A 13,941-nucleotide genomic window follows, 5' to 3' on the forward strand; every position below is an offset into this window, starting at 1 on the left:
CGAAGTGGCAAAATAGAACATAGTCAAGTGAGAGACTCATAGCGATTGAAGGAGAAGCTTTGAGGAAGATGGATTGGAAGGGGCAGCTCTACAGAACCAAGACGACGCTGAGATCCGTCTCGGACAGGACCACCGACGCCACACTCTTACTGCCCAGATGTCAGCGCAAGTCCACTGGGAGACGCCCGTCAGGCAACACACTGGTCGTAGCAGCTAATCGCCTAAGCAAGATGACGGAAGGAGCAGATGTCCCGCCAGCGTGGCATTCTGGGAAAAGGGGATGACTTTGACGCCGGCAGCCGTTCTCCCAATGGTGCCGGCACGGAATCAAGACACACACGGGCTAAATAAACATCGAATTTGTATGGGGTACGCAGCGGAGAGCCAAGGGAGCCTGACAGTGTCCAGAGCAGGTACGAGTGATATATTGTGCAGGGTTCATTAAGGCGTGCATAGCGATGTGTATACAAGCGGACAAAGGGAGGCTGAGAGAGAGAGAGAGAGAGAGGGAGGGAGAGAGAGAGGCAGAGGCAATAACTCACATGCATGGAGACAGGTACACATACAGGGATAGAGAGAGCAATGTACACATACACAAGGACAAAGAGAGAGAGAGAGAGTGTGTGTGTGTGAGAGAGAGAGAGAGAGAGACAGAGAGAGGGGGAGAGTAACACACATACATACAGGGACAGAGAAAGAAAGTCAGTAACTCAAATATACAGATGGACAGAGTAGACCTCTCTGTCACACACACACACACACACACACACACACACACACAGGGACGAGTTAAATCTCTCAGACACAGTAAATCCCCCCTAGGATTCACTCTGGCTTTACACAGGCCAGTAACAGCCTCCCCAGGCAGTGTAATGGGGGGGGGGGGAGGGGGGGGGCACAGTCAGGGGCGCAGTACCTGCACCACCTCCGTTGTCACTTCCTGTTTGCTGAAGCGGTAGACGATGACGTGCGCGGAGACGCCTGCCACACACAGCATCCGGCTCTCGGCGCACCAGGACAGGATCTGGATGGCGAAGGGGTCCTCGTCCACAATGTCTGTGCTGGGCTTGTCTTCCTTGTTGCGCGACTTCTCGAACACTTTGGCGGTCTTCAGCTTGTACAGCACCTGAAGCATTACTGTGGGCGAGCGGGGGGGGTATGTGTCGTCATCAAGCCGTCGCAGTATTGAAAGGCAGCTACATGCCACTCCACCCTGGAGCAGGGAGGCCTGCTGATGAAGAGCCCCGCACAGCGGTAATCGAACTCGATAGTTGCAACATCGTTAAAATGGGTTAATTACTTTTCAGCCGGTTTGTCAGGACTCTGCCTTTGCTTCACTTTAATCACCGATAAATGCCTGCGATGGGGACGCCATTACCCCCCCCCTGTCCGAACCGCCCACCCCACACGTCACACTTCAGCAGGGCCAATGAAGGATGTCAAGGACTGCAATATATAATTTGAATTAGAGCATCAAAGTGAGGAAATTCCCTCTTGGTAGCGACTTGCCGCCTGTCCGCCCCCTTCAGCCGGTGTCACGGTGATAAGGGCTGGGTGATGTGTAGTATTAATTTCCACATCGCATGTTACGCACATGTCATTGTCACATCACAGTGACAGCGATAGTGAGTGGGGTTGCTTCAGTTGCATCTCATTTTTCATACCGTCTGGACATCATTTTTTGATTCCATAGAGCTAATGAGAAAAAGCAAATGATTTATCGGCAGAACTTGAGGCAACACCACCGACTTTGCTTTACAAATATTGCGATATTTATCGCAAGAAAATCACATTGCGGTATTTGAAATTTTTCCAAAACTGCGCAGCCCAAACGGTGATGCCCTAAATTGTGTCATCATGTTACCTCACTGCGCTGAAAGCTTGTGCACCTTCCCCCATCACACCTCCAGAACCGTGAGTCACATGACCTGGGGAGTTAACATTCTGTTCCCCCTCCCAGGTGTAACCTGGAGGTAGCATCCGGCGAACGGACTGGAGCGTGACTGATGTGGAGGGGAGGGGATTTATGGGATAGCTGGACTCTCCTGCTCCCAAGCCTCCCGGAAGCCGTAAGGCATCAGAAAGATGCTCTCTCCCTCCCAGAGAACTATTTATCTCTCGGATAAATGACCCTCTTGTGGCACACCTAAGCTATACCTCCACCCGAGCGGAGCCTGGCCCCCACCACGGTCTGTAAGCGGCATGAAAAACGGCCACCGCTTTCTGAGCGGTGCTCAACGATAGACATCAGGAATTGAGGGCATAAGCTGTCGATTCAACATTCCTGCCGGTATATGTGACATTTTTCTCGAGACTTCTGGGGTGGGGGGGGGCACTTACTTGCAGAAGCATCCCAGAACTTCACTGACCCATCAGCATGTCTGCAGAGAGAGAGAGAGAGAGAGAGAGAGAGAGAGAGAGAGAGAGAGAGAAGTAAAGAGCGGCTCCTGCAGTTTTGTCAACGCCTCGTCAGCCCCATCGAGCCATGACACTTGTCACAGACAGAACACCCCCCTGTGCTGCGATCAGAGCAGCCCTCAGCACAATTTGTTGTGGGGGGGGGGAGGGTGGAGAGATGACAAATCCCAAACAGACATGTGACCATCACAGCATCCTCTCCCCTTGGCAGCGATGCTGGGAGCAGCTCACGGAAAGAACCTTAGTTGTCAGAGTGACGATGGCCCCATGCGCCACCTGCTGGAGGACGCACACACATGCGCACAAAAAACCGTACCAGCCCCTTCGTCGTACCTGTGGCCTGGTCCAGATGGGGTTGGATGGCGGCCATCTCGCCTATTTATGCGTCATTTCCGAGTGTCATGGGCTGGTAACGCGTTTCATGCCCCTATTCGAAGTCATTACTCAATCACGCTGGCGTACACACTCTGATAACCAGAGCAGCTGAAATATCTGGGCACAAAGATCACATTTTACACTTAAATGCATCTAGACGGCCAGTAGCAAGGTGGCCAAGTGAAGACTGCCCCGTGCCCTCAAGATTATCCATACATGTACCGGGAGTGATCCCACTGCTGAAATGGATTAGTAAACATACGTTATATAAATGGGTAAAACGCTGTAAATGGACTTCGATAAATGTCAGAGATAAACACAGAATGGCATGAAACTGGAAGCTAGTGACTAACTAATGGCAATTTCCTGTTGTTACTATCAGATCCCTGGCAGGCCACATCCTCCGAATCAGCCCACATCTCATTTCGTGCAACGGCACAAACCGGTTTACTCCTGCCTTGTCCCGGCAGAAAAGCATTGTGGGAGGTCAGCTAGAGACTCGCCAAACGGGTACCTGCTTTATCATCTCTGCCACTCCAGCTCAGCAGATGCTGGGAGGCAGGGGAAGGTGGCTGGGTCCCGCAGAGGAGAATACTAATGCCGCTCTCATTCCTGGACCTGTGCCACAACCATCCCGGTAGAAAGAACCTTCTGTCTGGACCAAAAGCTTCTGTCTCGGTCAGAACCATCTGTCCCTTCCAGAATCTCCTGCCTGCGCGAGAACCACCAAACCCTCAAGGCAGAAATGTTCTATCTACAGCTCCTACTGTAGATTCTCCAGATAATGTATATGCCCCCCCCATCCATCTCTGCAGAACCTCCCATCTGGACCAGAAACACGCCCTCATCATTCAATTTCTGTCTGTACCAGAGGTAAATAGCTCAGGTCCAGAAAGTAAAAATCCAGACCAAAATTTTGTTGCAACCAATCAATCGAGCATAAATAGTCACAGTGTATAAAACTGGTTGGTTAAAACAAAATCTTGGCCTGGATTTTTACTTTCTGGACCTGAACTATCCACCTAAAGACGCTCTTACCCGGTTATAATTATCTCTGGGTAGCTTTGTGTTCCCAGGCCCCAGTTTCCACCACTTATAGGCCATTCCTGCAAAAAAAAAAGAGTGAGACAGGAACACAGAGTTAGAAACGTCAGACTGAAGCTGAGAGAGAGAGAAAAAGCAATGAGAGTCATTAGCTGGCTATTTTTGTCGCATGGGGGCGTTTGATACGCATACGGCCAGCTCACTGAAGCCCCCACCTGTCTATTCACATGACAACCGGCACAACATTAGTCGGGTTTTATTACGGATACAGCAAGAACTCCGAAACGCATCTCTAATTATCTCCGGCATCGTCTGCAGGCCTCCATCAGGACTGCCCGAGTGCCGCAGCTGATGGCCACACGTGTTAGTGGGCTTTTCCGTCCACTGTGGCCAACATTTAACAGATTCGCTACTAATTTCTTAACAAAAAAAGGAAACATTATCTCTGGTGGTTTTTTGAATCAAAGTTTTTTTCTTGCATTGTAATATTTTCCTAGTCTTTATTTGGGGCTTCTGTCGTCTTGCCAGACCGCACACACAGGACTTTACCTATACGGTCCCCCCCCCCCACAGCGACGCACTTCCGCCATAGCAGGACTCACAGGTAAATGCCGGAGTGAACTGCCCCTTCGCTTTAATGGCTGTCGCCCCCTCAACGCACAACAGAACACGCTAACCGCCTAAAATATCACGCGAGTCACACCAACTGAACGTCAGGCTGATCTGCGACCACGGTGACGGGCAGCAGTTCACCCTGCCCCCGGGGGTCTCGTTCAGCAGGACCTCGCTAGCCTCTCTGGGCAAATTTCTAAATGTCACAGGCAGCGTGGGTCAGCCCCTTTAGCTCTGGCATCCGCAATGCTGCCCTGGCTGGTGCGCTGGCTGCCTTGCACCTTGTACCTCGCTAACACGCTAACAGACTTTTCGACCTATTATCCCTGCATCTTCTTGATCGTTGCCATCGAGGGTGCCATCTTTTGACGGGGTACCAAGTTAGGAACCACCCCCCGCAAGCTTCATTGCCCCCCCCCGGCCCCCCAGCATGAGGAGCATGTCTGAAACAAAGGGGAATGGGGCAGTTGGAGCTTGCGATGGAAGCTAGATGGGGGATGGGCACTGACTGTAAAGCTGCCTACAACATGGGCTTTGAGTGGCACTGCTTATATCGACAAGCCTCTAAACCAGGGGTGTCAAACTGCAGTCCTAGGGGGCCTGAGCCCTGTGTAGGTTAGTTCTTTCCTATTCTACCACAAATGATTCCGCTCAAGAGCAGTGTTGTATTTAGCACAAGGAGTTAAATCAGGTGTTAAACGAGGGTAAACCAAAAACTGTGCAGGGCTCCAGCACTGCTGCTCTAAACCAATGTTTCTCAATCCGGTCCTCGGGGATCCCAGGACAGTCCCTGTTTCTGCTCCTCCCATTGCCTGTGAATTGGGAGGGAGCAAAAACATGGACCTTCTGGGGTTCCCTGAGGACTGCTTTGAGAAACGCTGCACTAGGCTACTCAACAGCTGCTAAGATTAAGGGCCAAGGGCACAACAGATTAAACTGCCGGTTATTTACACACGTTCTCATCACCACCTTCATCGGCACTCGATTTTCTCTTGTGCGCTTTGTGTTATTTTGGGTCATTCGATGTCATTTATTGTCTCCACTATGGCTTCGTTGTCATCGTTGCCTGGTGCTGCTTACTGTTGATGTCAGTTATCATCTGCTGACTGACAATCCGTGGGATGCAGGTCACTGAGCATCTCATCGCACTGTGTACGTACGACAATATGCTGGAACCCCGACCCGTGAACTTCAAACTTATTTGCAGGCTGGAATGCTGGCCTTGGTTCTCTCCGTCTAAAGTGGGGTAGGGGGAAGGCGGGTGCGCACCTTTTTACTATAGCCTTGTCGCTTCTGACGGGCACCAACTGAGTAAAGTGCAGGGATGATGTCCACGGGGCAGTCAGCGAAGTACTCACAACAGGTCACCGGGGACTCGTGGATGGCTAGCGGGTATGGGTTCTCGAAAATTGGGTAACTGGAGGGAAGGGGGAGGGGGCATGGGGATTGGAACTAGGTTACGATCAGGAGCAGGCAGCCCGCAGGCTCTCACGTGTGAAGCTGTGTAAAGCCAGATCGTTAATGATGGACACAGGCGGGCGCCGCATGCAGTGTGAAGTCTCCAGGCTTCAGTCCCAGCTTCTGTCTGACTTGTGGGCTCGTCTTAAATATGTTTTATGCAGCCTTTCAAGGAGATTTAAACGTAACGATTGCTTTGCCCTACGCCGCTACCATTTCCTGGTGCTGATGTTACGGTTAGTCACACCCGAGGTACGGTTTCATAAAATCCGTAAATTTGAATAAATGTCCGGACCTACCCATTCTGGGCGAGATCGATCACTACCAAGTCCTTTTCTAGAAGGACCACTACTGCATACGGTTCCTGGAAATCTGCGGAGAGCGAAAGAGAGGGGGGGAGAGAGAGAAAGAGAGAGAGTGGGAAAGATTGGGAGAGGGAGAGAGGGGGACAGAGAGGAGGGGGGGAGAGAGGAGGAGAGATGGGGAGAGAAAGAGAGGGAGTGAAATGGGGAAAGCGAGAAGGAGAGAGAGACAGCACGAGAGTGAGGGGGAGAGAGATGGGAAGAGAAGGAGTTAAAAGTTAATATCATTCAACACTGGGTGAGATCGCTGGCACAGGGAGCCTCAGAGCTGATCCAGCAAAAAAAATGACACACTTTGGCAGGCCAACATTAACACCCAGACGTGTACATAACCGGACCACGCACACAGCCGGACTCCGCACCGACATACCGTCATCCTGCAGGGGGAGGGGGAGATCAGGAGCGGCTCGAGATGCAGACCCCGGCTCCACCGCAAGTCACCCCCTCCCCCGGCGCGTTTGCATGCGAGCCATCAGGAGCCCTGAGGAAGCAGGACCCGGCGGGAAGGGCACAGGGGCGACCTCGGCAGTCGCTAACAATCAGTGTCTCGTTTCCTCTGCAGTGTGCAGTCTCAGCTTCACACCAGGGGCTCGCCAGGACGGCTGTGCGCGTGTGCCTGTGCGCGTGTGCCTGTGCGCGTGTGCCTGTGCGCGTGTGCCTGTGCGCGTGTGGCCGGAGGGCGACGCATCAGCGAAATCGCTCACAAACGAGCTTCCCGCCTGCGTCCCGCGTGACGTCTTAAGGGCACAGACACGCAAATCAACCCTTAAAATGTAATAATAATTAAGCCACTGCTTCAAATAATACCCTGCCGCTCTAGTCAGGAACGACGTAGCAGAGGGACCCCATGCAAACGTGGAAGGGGAAGCAAGATGAATAAGCTGGATTCAACCGGGGTCAGGATGCCGAGAGCTGAAAAGAAAGATTCTCTGGGAACAAGCGGCTGTGGTCACATGATCCAGGGGTGAAGCGACGCCCACAGCGAAAACAGTGCCTTCACTGAGTGATGTGTAAGAGCTCAGCTGCGGAAACACGACCGTCAGCTACTGGCCTGTCCTACTCTGACCCCCCGGAGAATGCTGCCTCTTCACACAAAGGCATCTTGAGTGGCAAAACACTACACCCCACCCTTGTCAACTGCAACACATTATGGAGCAGCATCTCAGTTCATGTGTAAATTATATTCATTTTAAATATACAGCAATTAATAAAAATGAACACATAAGAACATTAATAGGTAATGTAGCGGCACTACACCTCCAAGGTTTGATTCCTCCAACTGCAGCCATCCATCCATCCATCCATCCATCCATCCATCCATCCATCTTGTACCGCTTTTCCAGGTCGGGTCATGGGGCAGCAGTCTAAGCAGGGAAACCCAGACTTCCCTCTCCCCGGCCACTTCATCCAGCTCCCCTCCCCAGGGAGGCGTCCAGGAGGCATCCTCACCAGATGCCTGAGCCACCTCATCTGGCTCCTCTCAATGCGGAGGAGCAGCGGCTCTACTCTGAGTCCCTCCCGGATGACAGAGCTCCTCACCCTATCTCTAAGGAAGAGCCCAGCCACCCTGCGGAGGAAACCCATTTCGGCCTCTTGCATTCGCGATCTCGTTCTTCAGTCGCTACTCACAGTTCATGACAGTTCATGAGTGAGGGTAGGAATGTAGATCGACTGGTAAATCGAGAGCTTTGCCTTTTGGCTCAGCTCCTTCTTTACCATGACAGACCTATGCAGTGCCCGCATCACTGCTGACATCGCACCATTTCCCGCTCCATCCTTCACTCACTGGTGAACTAGACCCCGAGATACTTAAACTCTTCCACTTGGGGAAGGACCCCCTCCCTGACCTGGAGAGAGCACGCCACCCTTTTCCGGTTGAGGATCATGGTCTCGGTTGCGAACTGTTCCAGTGGGAACCGAAGGTCACAGTCTGACGAAGCCAACAGAACCACATCATCTGCAGAAAGCCTAATCCTGAGGTCACCAAACCGGACACCCTCAACGCCCTGGCTGCACCTAGAAATTCTGTCCATAAAAGTTATCAACAGAATCGGTGACAAAGGGACATATAGGGACCGAACAGCTCTTATAAGGCAGCCCGGCACCCCATACTCCCAGAGCACTCCCCACAGGACTCCCCAAGGGACGCGGTTGAATGCCCTCTCCAAGTCCACAAAACACATGTAGACTGGTTGGTCAAACTCCCATGCACCCTCCAGGACCCTGCTGAGAGTATAGAGCTGGTCCACTGTTCCACAGCCAGAGCAAAAACCACAATGCTCCTCCAGAATCCTAGGTTCGACTATCAAAAAAGGCCTGATAGGACTCCTTCTTCAGCTTGACGGCATCCCTCACCGCTGGTGTCCACTAGCGGGTTTGGGGATTGCCGCCGCGCCAGGCACCGACCACCTTATGGCCTCCATAATGAAGGTGCGGAACACAGCCCATTCAGACTCAATGTCCCTCGCCTCCCCCGAGACATGGGTGAAGTTCTGCCAGAGGTAGGGGTTGAAGCTCCTTCTGACGGGGGATTCCGCCAGACGTTCCCAGCAGACCCGCACTATACACTTGGGTCTGCCAGGTCTGACCGGCTTCCTTCCCCACCAGCGGAGCTAATCCACCACCAGGTGGTGATCGGTTGACAGCTCCGCCCCTCTCCTCACCCAAGTGTCCAATACTTGCGGCCGCAAGTCCGACGATACGACTACAAAGTCGATCATCGAACTGTGGCCTAGGGTGTCCTGGTGCCAAGTGCACATATGGACACCCTTATGCTTGAACATGGTGCACATTATGGCCAATCTGTGACGAGCACAGAAGTCCAATAGTCCAGTAGCGAAGGCAGGCTACCCTTTCGTCCATCGCGATAAACCCCAATGTACAGGCGCCCAGCCAGGGGGCAATAAGTATGCCTACACCTGCTCGGTGCCTCTCCCCATCAGGAACTCCAGAGTGGAAAAGGGTCCAACCCCCCTCAAGGAGACTGGTTCCAGAGCCCAAGCCATGCATCGAGGTGAGCCCGACTAAATCTAGTCAGAACCTCACGATCTCACGCACCAGCTCAGGCTCCTTCCCCACCAGAGAGGTCACATTCCATGTCCCTAGAGCTAGCTTCTGCAGCCGAGGATCAGACCGCCAAGGTCCCTGCCTTTAGCCGCTGCCCAGCTCACACTGCACCCAACCCCTTTGGTCCCTCCTACAGGTGGTGAGCCCATTGGAGGGGGGACCCATGTACTTAATTTGGGCTGTGCCCGACCAGGCCCCATGGGTGCAGGCCTGGCTACCAGGCGCTCGCCATTGAGCCCCACCCCCAGGCCTGGCTCCGGGGGGGGGCCCGGTGACCCATGTCCGGGCAAGGGAAACCGTGAATCCATGTTTGTATTCATCATAAGGGGTTTTTTTGAGTCGTAGTTCGTCTGGTTCCTCACCCAGGACCTGTTTGCCTTGTGTGACCCTACCAGGGGCATAAAGCCCTGGGCAATTTAGTTCCTGGGATCATTGGAACACGCAAACCCCTCCACCACGATAAGGTGTCGGCTCCAGGAAAGGTCCAACTCCAGCCTTATCCCAAATATCAGAGGCCCAAACATCGCAGGGGCCTGCAGATTCCTGGCCAGCTTCCATGCAGCGGCTTAGAGCTCAATAAGTATCCATCTGACTTTTCCAGGGTAAAGCTTGCGCAGTAACTCCTGACTCCTGCAAGGAAGCATGGGACTCGAATACAGCAGGGTGGGTGGGGACTGACCGTTGGGATAGGGTGTCTCGCACAGCGTCAGGAAGTCCACGATGGGGTGGTCCATCTCCAGCACCGCCGTACTCTTGCCGTGCATCACCGTGAGACACGGCCGCCTGCCCACCGTGTCGTAGGACAGGCCCCCAGAAAGGATCATGTAGGGGTCCCTGGAGAGCGAGGAAACAGAGCATGCTCAGAGATAACGAAGGGGCCCATTGTCAGGGCCGTCAGACACGGGAGGCTTCCAGCTCAGATGCTGAGCCAAAGACGGCCAAGGACACAGCGAGCGGAAGTCTCTCAGCTACGGCGAGCGGTAAACGCTACTAATCTCACTGCTCCTTCCTGCACAGCTGCCCCCTCGTCCAAACGACAGTGAACAAAATAACTGTCTAACATATTTATGTAAACTAATAAAGCGACAGGCCTGATGTATGCTTAAGAGGTCCAAGGGTGGTAATGTTTATTTCCCCAAAGTTCCTGGCCCATTACTACCAAAAACCGAAACAGGGAAGCGGAACCTCACGCAGTTCATGGAAAACGTGATGGTGTCCGGGGAAAAATGTACGGTTTATCGTGAGATTGTGTGATGCTTTTTGGCAACAAGCAATGCTGCGGTGAGATAAATTTCGCCATGTACAAATTCAGGCTCCATTTGCATCGACTTCCCCGAAACCGATAGATGCTCCGTGCGTCTAACACGTGTCAAATTATTGGTCCAGCGTTTGCTAGCTCCATAGCCGCTTCTCAGTTACGAGCTGCTGATAGCGAGCCATAGCTGGTAATGGGGTACGCTCGTGATAGCTTATGTCATTCGTCTCCATGACACGCGGTGTCCGCTCTCTCAATGCCGCTCATCACGATAAGACTGCGCGCTTGTGTCACTCCATGTCAGGAAGCTTCCTCGAGTCACACAAACGCCCCTCCCTCTTTCACTGATCGCCCTCCTTGACCGATAGCTGCCTGTCACATCTCTGCTTCACGCGGCCCGTTAATGATTTACTTAATAGGCGTTAATATTTCTCAGCCGCTGCCTCTACTGGAATTGCACTGGTATTCTGACCACACATTCAGATGGACAATTTACTGGGGTGGGGGGCTTCTTACTGGGTGGCACTGAGGCTCATTGATTAGCATGGTGCCCTCAAGTTTTCAGGGTTGGGGGTTTGAATCCCTCCTGCTCAGCGTGTGTGGATGTTCTCCCCAGTTCTCAGAAGAATCTCAGAAGTTCCCTTGGTGTATGTGTGGGACGGACTCCAGAGGCACCATACCTATGTGACCCAGCCCAGACTAGAAGACTGATGCCTATCATAGGGATTAGGGGACCGCACCTTATGATGCCTTATGGCACCTTATGATGCCTTATGGTACCTTATGGTGCCTTATGGTACCTTATGGTGCCTCAGAAATAGAAATAGAAAGAGGAGTTTCCTAGAGGCAGTAGAATATCCAGCAAGCCGAAAACATGAGCAGCCCTGGATACACACAGTTAAGCCCACAACACGCCGATGTTGGGTTTCCCCAAGAAAGAGGCTGCCCTTCACATCATGACTGCTGCTGAGCCACAAAAGCCATGATGGAGATACGGGGGGGTTGCCCTTACCCGGCTCTGGTCGTCTTGTATTCCACCTTTAGAATGGGTTTGCATGGTTCCGGCTTCTTGCCATCCTTGGGCTGTTTTCCTGTAATAGAACAATTGCGGAACCACTCAGCACAAGGGGCTATAGCAGCTGACCATCCCTTGCAGCTCAGATCAAGCCCACAGCCTGCTTCGGCCCCCAGGCCCACACGTGGCCCTCTCTGCCCACTCTACCTTCCACCCCAGCAGCAGGGGGCACCGCCCATCCCCACACCTCACTTGGTGCACATCTGAGTGCTCGCCGTCTCAGCTATTCCCCTGCAGAGCCGAATTCCCGTCCCCCCGCTCCTTCATTGCCGTCCTTCCCTTTTATGTAATCCCCCCCCCCCCCCCCCCCCCCATACTTGTTTGTTTATCTTTCACACTCTCTATGTCACATAGAACCTCATCAGGATCCTCCCCCCTGCCATTAACGCCGCTTTCAAAATGAGACCCAAAGCAGTCCCCCTCCCCCCCCCCCCCCCCGCCATTATGGCTCATCATGCCGCATCCATTCCCCCTCAGACCACCTCCCATCTGAGGATCTGATGTATTTCCTGAGTGTTTCAACAACAATGAAAACACAATAAAAAAATATACAAATTCCAAGTGTAAAACCACTGAGACTCAGAGAGCCAAAGATATTGACATAAAATCTTAAAACATACAGACAGGCAGTAGAATATGCAAAGGAATTTAAGAAATACATATAAATCATTTAAAATTAATATTCACCAACCTACATGCACATGTTCATTGAATGATTTGATACACAGGTTTAACAAATGAAAACCAGCTGTGATTTTTCTGCTGAAATTGAGTGAAATATGTCTAAGCAGTGCTGGGGGCGTCTGTCTCCCTCCCCAACGCCTTACAGCAAAGCTTTGCCTTTGCAACACAAGCTGCCAATTTCCTGCCTGGCATCTGATGTGTGCTTTATTCAAGCCCTTCCCTGACAGAGCACTCCTCATCTCCAAGTGCAGCAGGCAGACATACAGCAGCACAACCTCCTTTCTGAGTCGTGGAGCCACTTACACCTTATTCAAAAATCTATCCCTCATTTTCATACACTCCCAGCACCTATACAAAATGGCTTTAAAAGAAACTCTCAGGTGATCCGCCTACTTATGCACATCGCGAATCAGCTGCAGCCGTGTGAGGAGGCTATGCCCTGATTGGAGGACTGACACGCCACTCATCACTGACCTGACGATGTGCCAGGTGCCCCTTTCTTACATGATGGACAGAGCCGGAATTCAGTCAGACAAACTCGGATCAGCCACAAAGGATGTGGCTTAACACAGCTTAACAAAGCAAACGTCAACTTAAATAAAAACTGAACGTACTGGCTTGACTATTGGTGACACCGCTGTCACGCATGAGGACACAAACAAATGCATAGTCAGCGTAGGTGGGTATTGCTTCGGATTAACCCCCGGACATGTTATCACACGTAAACATGCACGTGTACAAACACAGAGACAGATAAACTCAACAGAAAGGGGGTGGCCCTCGACGCCGGCGCGGGGACCGTCACGACTCACCGTGAGGGGTGATTGTCTGTGCGGGTTTGCCGGGTGACTTGATGTTCCATATGGTGAGCGTGCCGTCCGAGTGGCTGCAGATGAACTGCTTCCCTTCGTGGTGCCAGGCCAGCGAGTGGATCGCCTGGCAAGGACACACACATGCATCAACGCTGAATACGAAGCTTCGCTATGGCATAGCGACCCATCAAATTGGCAGGGGCCGTCAACGATTTTCCACTGCGGCTATGAAACCGAGCTGATATGGACATCAGAGGGCACAATGGCTGATGTGCTCCTTAAAAACTGCACTTATAACTGGAAAAAGCCCAGTGACTACAGATAGATCCGAGACTCAGATATATACCCTGCTAATTACTGTTGCTGTATAGATCAGTACACATCAGTAGGAAAGTTGCTGCTCCTCCACACCTACCTCGGTGAAAAATTAGTAGGCCCAAGCACATACACCAATCAGCCGTAACTTTAAAATCACCTGACGTCCCATATGGTGTAGGTCCCACTTGTGCCGCCAAAATAGCTCTGAAGACATGGACTCCACAAGACCTCTGAAGGTGTCCTGTGGTATCTGGCACCAAGACGTTAGCAGCAGATCCTTTAAGTCCTGTAAGTTGTGAGGTGGGGCCTCCAAGGATTGGAACTGTTTGTCAGGCACATCCCCCAGATGCTCTATTGGATCGAGATCGTGCGAATTTGGAGGCCAAACCAACTCCCCGAATTCTTCTTTATGTTCTTCAAACCACCGCTGAACAATTTCTGCAGCGCAGTAGAACTGCTATA

The 13,941-nt window shown here is 52.2% G+C and overlaps 1 protein-coding gene across 1 annotated transcript in view; it reads right to left on the bottom strand.

Moving 5' to 3' along the window:
• LOC125725389 (syntaxin-binding protein 5-like) overlaps nucleotides 1–13,330 on the bottom strand; it is a gene marked incomplete at its 5' end in the record, with an annotated part of 30,852 nt that extends 17,522 nt beyond the window's left edge. The window contains 8 exons of the mRNA XM_049002268.1: nucleotides 917–1,137; nucleotides 2,341–2,381; nucleotides 3,832–3,899; nucleotides 5,719–5,866; nucleotides 6,207–6,279; nucleotides 10,015–10,169; nucleotides 11,603–11,681; nucleotides 13,162–13,330. Coding sequence (XP_048858225.1) covers nucleotides 917–1,137; nucleotides 2,341–2,381; nucleotides 3,832–3,899; nucleotides 5,719–5,866; nucleotides 6,207–6,279; nucleotides 10,015–10,169; nucleotides 11,603–11,681; nucleotides 13,162–13,330 — 954 coding nt within the window. The remainder of the gene's footprint in view (nucleotides 1–916; nucleotides 1,138–2,340; nucleotides 2,382–3,831; nucleotides 3,900–5,718; nucleotides 5,867–6,206; nucleotides 6,280–10,014; nucleotides 10,170–11,602; nucleotides 11,682–13,161) is intronic.
• Nucleotides 13,331–13,941: the final 611 nt, after the last annotated feature.

This window comes from Brienomyrus brachyistius, unplaced genomic scaffold (genome assembly GCF_023856365.1).
Source record: "Brienomyrus brachyistius isolate T26 unplaced genomic scaffold, BBRACH_0.4 scaffold66, whole genome shotgun sequence".
Classification (NCBI taxonomy): domain Eukaryota; kingdom Metazoa; phylum Chordata; class Actinopteri; order Osteoglossiformes; family Mormyridae; genus Brienomyrus; species Brienomyrus brachyistius.